Source organism: Oncorhynchus masou, chromosome 9 (genome assembly GCF_036934945.1).
Source record: "Oncorhynchus masou masou isolate Uvic2021 chromosome 9, UVic_Omas_1.1, whole genome shotgun sequence".
NCBI classification, from domain to species: domain Eukaryota; kingdom Metazoa; phylum Chordata; class Actinopteri; order Salmoniformes; family Salmonidae; genus Oncorhynchus; species Oncorhynchus masou.
Genome location: NC_088220.1, coordinates 12,671,526 through 12,680,575, shown reverse-complemented (window position 1 = coordinate 12,680,575; position 9,050 = coordinate 12,671,526). Strand labels below are relative to the sequence as shown.

Here is a 9,050-nt window from a genome sequence, read left to right as displayed (position 1 = left end):
TGTAATTTCCAATGGATAGGTCATTGCATTAGCCAACATGTTTACTTTTGCCAATGTTCACACATATTTATTTTAAAGGGGGGAGTTTTAAATGGCTTTCAGGGCAATGAACTGGAGTAATGGACCGGAACACACACACATCGATGCCCGAGTTCCGGACAGAGCTATCTGATTGGTGGCGGCGGATGATATGGTGGGCTGTCTACCGCTCGCCCGGGCATCAGGTTACGGTTTAGCTCAAGGAGAGGCGCAAAGTGGGGGACGTCTGGTTCCAAGCAGTGAACGAGAGAGAGAGGAGGGAGAGAGAGCAAGTCCTGACCCATGGTAGACTAGACCACTTCTAACTATGAGTCCCTCGTCTACCAGCCTACTGTACAATAAATACCTCTAGACTCAGGGACAAAGAGGACATTGCTAAAGGCCGGCCTATTGCTGCGCGGTGGGCATCCGGGCAGTGCATGCACGAATACATGCTCCAGCTCAATTGGACATCTCACATGTTCTATCTAGGACGAATAGGAAATATTCACTACATTAAGTCACAGCAGTTCCCCTGCTCTGGGGGAAGAGAGGAGAAGGGTGGGATGAGGAGAAGAGACGGATAAAGTGTGTTCTGATGGATGCGTGTTGTCATCTATTCTATGAAGTAAAGCGACAGATACAGAGAGCGTTGCTGGGAGATGGTATTCACCTGACAAAGACATCGGCCGTGAGGCTACCCTCCTGACCGCAGTACGAGCCTGCAGAGAAACCTCGGAATAGGTTACCTGGTCTAACGAGGAACCGGATCGGTGTGACATTAGGGACACATACGCGAAGAAAGAACTTCCCCCGTTTCTCAGCTGCAAGTCAACGGTATCACATTGGCTTTCATCCCGCCTTGAACCTCTTAAAAAACGTAATTTAGAGCCAACCGCTGTTGACACGAGCGCTTTGCGAACGGTTCAACCAAGGACAGCAGAGGTTTGAACGGGGATCTGAAGACACGTCGGACAGAGAGACATGTATCTAACATCGACCTCATATGCACCCGACTGACAAACACACAAGTCACAGACGAAAACGGTAGATAGCGGCTACTGCACCGCCACGCGCACGGCGGGTCCGGTGCTCTCCCCGGCTCACTCTGTCTCCCGGTTGTGAGAATGGCAGGGGTCGCGTGTTGGAAGTGTTACCTCTGGATCTTTACTGTCGTGTTTAGGTCGACGTTACCTTCTGACGCCAAATCACTGGAAACTATAATGTGGAGCACTCAGAATGCCAAGTAAGTGTCATATTTAAAGTCAATAGAGTGTCAGATTTTGCAAATTCGCTTTGTGTGTGGAGAAGGGGAAGTTAAAAACTGTCTTCAAATTCGCTCTTTTCCAATGATGATGACACATCAAGTTGGCACCCGTGACGCGCATTGGCCTGAACTACATTTCTTACCCAAAGTTGTGTCTTGAGATTGGAGGTGAATGTAGGCCGAGTCTACATGTCAGGAATGCGATCAGAAGTCAGACCAATATGTTATGGATAGCATTGTGTATTTGGCACATTCCTTAAAGCTAGGATCGGCCTGGAGATTGTAACCACTCTCAAATTCATAGTCAGAGATATGGATGCAAGGACGGACTATCCATTATATAAAAATTATAGTTTAAACCATGTTTTGAGTCTTGTTTACTTTGTTTACAAACATTGGCGTAGTATATGTTGTGTTCTGATGGGGACCGACAGTGGAACTAAACCCAGGAGGCATATTTACAAGTTATATTCTTCAAGAATCAATGGAAATGAAGATAGCCCGCTAGACTGGCTAGTGGAATTTACTATTTTCAAATATTGCATGTCACATATATTGGACCCAGGCTAGTAAAAAATGCAGTCTACTAACCCCGCTGGTCAGTGCCGAAAATACATACATTCCATCCCTGTTTATACATTAAAAAGAATGATGTGGCAACTAAGGATGATATCTTTAAGACAGCGGTATTTAACCGGGGGTACTTCAGGAAAATAGCCTATATGTTTTAATTTAAATGTTTGTTTTTAAATTAATATTGCTGGCAACAACATAGTAAACGAATTTTGAATTGTATAGCCTACATACAGTAGAAAAGAGGAGAATATCTTCTTTCTAATGATGTCAACTCAATTTCTCAACTCCCAATATTAGCAAATTACACCCACTTTGAAAACGCACCCGCTACCAGTGAGTACGGCAAGTCACCCTGACTTTCTTTAACCAGCTAAACAGCTGCTTTTAGCGAGTGTGTTTGGAGTTACCTTTGTAGCTAATAGGCTGTTAGTTTACACTTCCTCTTCCAATTATAATGTAGGAAGTAAAAATAATGAAAAACTATCCACAAAATCTATTCATTTAAAATGCTGATTACTTCTCCTTGCCTTTTCATTCATCTGATAAGACATTCATTATTTTTTTTAGCTAATGTATGATGGAGGTTCCGGTTGGTCTGGGAGGGGGTCCCTGGGCAATAAAGGGTAGAACACCCCTTCTTTTAAGCTATAACAGCGTCCCAGTGTGTATTTTCCTCTCCAGCACTCCAGTTTATGGTAGAATGAACAGCGCGCGCAGGCAGCGGAACGAGAAGAGAAAAAAAGCCACCGGCGAACGGGTGGCAAGTGTCAAGGTGTACTGTAGGTTAGCTTCCAACTCGCGTAACTCACTCAAGGAAATAAAATGTCTCCCCAGTTAGTCTCGAACTCTGAACATGCCCTGGCGAGAGAGAAAGCCTTGCCTGTGCACGCGCTGAGCAAGCTTTGGCTGCCTGCGCGCACACTTTCCTAATTATAGTTTCAGAGAGCCATCTCGAGGCTACTGGCAGTAAAATAATGTGTTCTGGTAATATTTATCACTCACAGACTGAGTCTCTCTCTTTACACCCACATCACATGGCCTGTGCATTGAAATAGTTTTCTGCAGCTTTTGGTAAATGCGCAAATCAAATATATTTATAAAGCACGTTTTACATCAGCAGATGTCACAAAGTGCGATACAGAAGTACAAAGAAGTACAATGTATTAATTGTTAACATCACAGGTTCCATATTTAGCGTGATTGGCAATGCACCAGCATGACACTGCATTTTTATGACCACCAATGTCAATTGATCTGTGAAGTCTGGTCTTTGGTTAGTGGGTCAGTATCACCAACTGATCTCTACTCTGGCTGACCTCTACTCTGGCTGACCTCTACTCTGGCTGACCTCTACTCTGGCTGACCTCTACTCTGGCTGACCTCTAGCGTCCATTATGTCAATGGGTCAGTTTCGCTGACTGACCTCTACTCTGGCTGACCTCTACTCTGGCTGATCTCTAGCGTTCATTATGTCAATGGGTTAGTTTCACTAACTGACCTCTACTCTGACTGACCTCTACTCTGGCTGACCTCTAGCGTTCATTATGTCAATGGGTCAGTTTCGCTGACTGACCTCTACTCTGGCTGATCTCTAGCGTTCATTATGTCAATGGGTTAGTTTCACTAACTGACCTCTACTCTGGCTGACCTCTACTCTGGCTGACCTCTCATTATGTCAATGGGTTAGTTTCGTTCATTATGTCAATGGGTCAGTTTCACTGACTGAGCTCTACTCTGACTGATCTCTACTCTGGCTGACCTCTACTCTGGCTGACCTCTAGCGTTCATTATGTCAATGTGTCAGTTTCGCTGACTGACCTCTACTCTGGCTGACCTCTACTCTGGCTGACCTCTACTCTGGCTGACCTCTAGCGTCCATTATGTCAATGGCAGGGGCAGACGAACAAAACTCCTAATGTTCCTTTCGTCTATTTTCTACTTCTCACCTGACGGCCTATAAAGTTTCTCGTCCTCTCCCTCTCCTCGCCTCGCCTCTCTCTGCTAACCTCCATAGATGACAGCTAATGGAATGAATATGGAGAATGGACAGAGCATGCTGAATGCTCGGTTGACCATTGCCAAGCTGACATGTAGCAGGACACTTTGTGTCTCAAATGGCACCCTATTCCCTACATAGTGCACTACCCTATCTTGTGTTTATTAGGTGACTGAGCTGGTGCTTTTATACAATAGTCTTTATTTGTACAGCTGATTCCATTGAGATGAAACATCTCAGTCCTTCAGGGTGGGCTTCAATGCTCTACAATGGACTTATGTACACGAAGAGGAGATGCTAGGCTGCTCTGAGGGAGAGAAAGAGAGAGATGTCATTTGGAAAATTGGGTAATGGTTGATCGATGAGATTCCAACCTTCAGTACATTCACTTAGTGCTGGGCAATATGGACAAAATATAATTTCACAATACTTTTTACATTATGACAGTATTTTATGTTTTTGATTAGTAAAAGTTGTACATTTTCTTTATGAGTAGTGAGTGATCCTAGGGTGGTAACACATACATTCTAAATGATTTCAATGGTTCTTTCTCCATTCTGATTGTTTTATACTGTTCAATTCAACTTCAACATAAAAGTTGGTTTCATTTGAGATCATTTCCACACTGCCACAAAGGGCTGCACGATATGGGCAAAAAATGTAGGCCTTATTTTTAACCAAATATTACAAATGCGATTTGACTTGCGATTTAGATCAAAACACTTGGGTGAACTGTAGGAATCATGGAAATAGAATGATTATTCTAATTATATAGTTAGAATGAACCCACTGGGCACAGACGTCAATTCAACATCTATTTCATGTTGGTTCAACGTAATTTCATTGAAATTAAGTGGAAACACCGTTGATTCAACCAGTGTTCCTAATGGATAATAGCGGGCACATTGAATACAGTTGTTAAACATGACAACAAATGAAAAAGTCAGGGAGGCATTCATAGAATTAGGAATTAGAATACTAATAGGATCGATATAGAAGTGTTATTGTGACAGGGTAAGAACCAAAGTGTTAATCAGTGTTTCCCAGGGGAGTGGGACCCTCTAATCTTAGGCTACATTAAAGACGTCCTCTAGTGATAAAAAAAAAAACTTTTCCTGTTGAAAAGCAACCCAATATGGTGACCGGTGTATGGGAAAGGAGGGGGTGTATGGAAAAGAGGGGGTGTATGGGAAAGGAGGGGGTGTATGGAAAAGAGGGGGTGTATGGGAAAGGAGGGGGTGTATGGGAAAGAGGGGGTGTGGGAAAGGAGGGGTGTATGGAAAAGAGGGGGTGTATGGGAAAGGAGGGGGTGTATGGAAAAGAGGGGGTGTATGGGAAAGGAGGGGGTGTATGGGAAAAGGAGGGGGTGTATGGGAAAAGAGGGGGTGTATGGGAAAAGAGGGGGTGTATGGGAAAAGAGGGGTGTATGGGAAAAGAGGGGGTGTATGGAAAGGAGGGGTTGTATGGGAAGGAGGGGGTGTATGGGAAAAGAAGGGGTGTATGGGAAAAGAGGGGGTGTATGGAAATGAGGGAGTGTATGGAAAGGAGGGGTTGTATGGAAAGCGAATCAGCTATTGTGCAGATTTGTTGCCACTCAAGACCATTATATATTATATTGCTAGCCATCTATACTGAACAAAAATAGAGCCATACAGACCCACAGCCATACAGATCCACAGCCATACAGATCCACAGCCATACAGACCCACAGCCATACAGATCCACAGCCATACAGACCCACAGCCATACAGACCCACAGCCATACAGACCCACAGCCATACAGCCATACAGACCCATGCAGCCATACAGATCCACAGCCAAACAGACCCACAGCCATACAGACCAACAGCCATATAGACCCACAGCCATACAGATCAACAGCCATGCAGACCCACAGCCATACAGACCCACAGCCAAACAGACCCGTAGCCATACTGACCCACAGCCATACAGACCCACAGCCATACAGACATACAGACCCACAGCCATATAGACCCACAGCCATACAGACATACAGACCCACAGCCATATAGACCCCCAGACATACAGACCCACAGCCATACAGACCCACAGCCATACAGACCCACAGCCATACAGACCCACAGCCATACAGACCCACAGCCATATAGACCCACAGACATACAGACCCACAGCCATAAGACCCACAGCCATACAGCCATACAGACCCACAGCCATACAGCCATACAGACCCACAGCCATAAAGCCATACAGCCACCCTGCAGGAGAATTCATTCCCACTTATTAGAACTTAGAAGGACCCACAGACATGGTGGAACAGCCAGACCCACAGACTGTGTTTACCCACAGCCAAACAGATTCTGGCCATACAGCCATACAGACTGTCACAGCCTACAGACCCACAGCCATTCAGGTGGAACAGTCTGATCGCTGTGTTTACCCAGGGAGGGGTATTCTGGTGGAACAGTCTGACCCACAGCTGTGTTTACCTAGGGGAACCATATTCTGGTGGAACAGACCCCTGATCACTGTGTTTAGCCTAGGGGAGGGTACAGCCTGGTGGAACATTCCCACTTGTTTACTTAGGGGAGGGGTAGCCTGGTGGAACAGCCTGATCGCTGTGTTTACCTAGGGGAGGGGTAGCCTGGTGGAACAGCCTGATCGCTGTGTTTACCTAGGGGAGGGGTAGCCTGGTGGAACAGCCTGATCGCTGTGTTTACCTAGGGGAGGGGTAGCCTGGTGGAACAGCCTGATTGCTGTGTTTACCTAGGGGAGGGGTAGCCTGGTGGAACAGCCTGATCGCTGTGTTTACCTAGGGGAGGGGTAGCCTGGTGGAACAGCCTGATCGCTGTGTTTACCTAGGGGAGGGGTGGCCTGGTGGAACAGCCTGATCGCTGTGTTTACCTAGGGGAGGGGTAGCCTGGTGGAACAGCCTGATCGCTGTGTTTACCTAGGGGAGGGGTATTCTGGTGGAACAGTCTGATCGCTGTGTTTACCTAGGGGAGGGGTAGCCTGGTGGAACAGCCTGATCGCTGTGTTTACCTAGGGGAGGGGTATTCTGGTGGAACAGTCTGATCGCTGTGTTTACCTAGGGGAGGGGTATTCTGGTGGAACAGTCTGATCGCTGTGTTTACCTAGGGGAGGGGTATTCTGGTGGAACAGCCTGATCGCTGTGTTTACCTAGGGGAGGGGTATTCTGGTGGAACAGTCTGATCGCTGTGTTTACCTAGGGGAGGGGTAGCCTGGTGGAACAGCCTGATCACTGTGTTTACCTAGGGGAGGGGTAGCCTGGTGGAACAGCCTGATCGCTGTGTTTACCTAGGGGAGGGGTAGCCTGGTGGAACAGCCTGATCGCTGTGTTTACCTAGGGGAGGGGTAGCCTGGTGGAACAGCCTGATCGCTGTGTTTACCTAGGGGAGGGGTAGCCTGGTGGAACAGCCTGATCGCTGTGTTTACCTAGGGGAGGGGTAGCCTGGTGGAACAGCTGATCGCTGTGTTTACCTAGGGGAGGGGTAGCCTGGTGGAACAGCCTGATCGCTGTGTTTACCTAGGGGAGGGGTAGCCTGGTGGAACAGCCTGATCGCTGTGTTTACCTAGGGGAGGGGTAGCCTGGTGGAACAGCCTGATCGCTGTGTTTACCTAGGGGAGGGGTAGCCTGGTGGAACAGCCTGATCGCTGTGTTTACCTAGGGGAGGGGTAGCCTGGTGGAACAGCCTGATCGCTGTGTTTACCTAGGGGAGGGGTATTCTGGTGGAACAGCCTGATCGCTGTGTTTACCTAGGGGAGGGGTAGCCTGGTGGAACAGCCTGATCGCTGTGTTTACCTAGGGGAGGGGTAGCCTGGTGGAACAGTCTGATTGCTGTGTTTACCTAGGGGAGGGGTAGCCTGGTGGAACAGCCTGATCGCTGTGTTTACCTAGGGGAGGGGTAGCCTGGTGGAACAGTCTGATTGCTGTGTTTACCTAGGGGAGGGGTAGCCTGGTGGAACAGCCTGATCACTGTGTTTACCTAGGGGAGGGGTAGCCTGGTGGAACAGCGTGATTGCTGTGTTTACCTAGGGGAGGGGTAGCCTGGTGGAACAGTCTGATTGCTGTGTTTACCTAGGGGAGGGGTAGCCTGGTGGAACAGCCTGATTGCTGTGTTTACCTAGGGGAGGGGTAGCCTGGTGGAACAGCCTGATCACTGTGTTTACCTAGGGGAGGGGTAGCCTGGTGGAACAGCCTGATCGCTGTGTTTACCTAGGGGAGGGGTAGCCTGGTGGAACAGCCTGATTGCTGTGTTTACCTAGGGGAGGGTAGCCTGGTGGAACAGCCTGATCACTGTGTTTACCTAGGGGAGGGGTAGCCTGGTGGAACAGCCTGATCGCTGTGTTTACCTAGGGAGGGGTAGCCTGGTGGAACAGCGTGATCGCTGTGTTTACCTAGGGGAGGGGTAGCCTGGTGGAACAGCCTGATCACTGTGTTTACCTAGGGGAGGGGTAGCCTGGTGGAACAGCCTGATCGCTGTGTTTACCTAGGGGAGGGGTATTCTGGTGGAACAGTCTGATCGCTGTGTTTACCTAGGGGAGGGGTAGCCTGGTGGAACAGTCTGATCGCTGTGTTTACCTAGGGGAGGGGTAGCCTGGTGGAACAGCCTGATCACTGTGTTTACCTAGGGGAGGGGTAGCCTGGTGGAACAGCCTGATCGCTGTGTTTACCTAGGGGAGGGGTAGAGGAACCAAAATGGTTTTCTGTCTTACTGAAGTTGACTTAAGAGATATGAATATTGACAGAGCAATGTGTCAGCGTCTATAGCTGGTGTATAATAATTAGCATTTATTATGAATCAAACATATTACATCTCTTTTAGCTTCCACACAGAGTTCTCTATCTGTTTAGTATACCTGCAGTCTTCCTGCAGTATAGACTCACCAGACATAGTGACTGTACATCTATCTAGCTTCCTCAGATAACATCCACTTCCTGACCGGCTAACAACACCAGCTGTTTACTGATCTTATTGTGGCTTTAAGCTTCTATTGGATACTGTTGGTTAAGGAAGTCGTTTCCCTGTGGAATGGAGCACTATGAGAGAGACTGTTGGTTTAGGAAGTCGTTTCCCTGTGGAATGGAGCACTATGAGAGAGAAGTTGGTTTAGGAAGTCGTTTCCCTATGGAATGGAGCACTATGAGAGAGACTGTTGGTTTAGGAAGGCTTTTCCCTGTGGAATGGAGCA

The 9,050-nt window shown here is 47.7% G+C and overlaps 1 protein-coding gene across 1 annotated transcript in view; it reads left to right on the top strand.

Annotated features, from left to right (window-relative positions):
* The first annotated feature begins 312 nt into the window (after positions 1-312).
* The window catches only part of LOC135545531 (ephrin-B1-like), a 146,727-nt gene continuing 137,989 nt past the window's right edge, over positions 313-9,050 (top strand). The window contains exon 1 of the mRNA XM_064973190.1: positions 313-1,264. Within this exon, the coding sequence (XP_064829262.1) occupies positions 1,146-1,264 (119 nt within the window). The 5' untranslated portion in view covers positions 313-1,145. The remainder of the gene's footprint in view (positions 1,265-9,050) is intronic.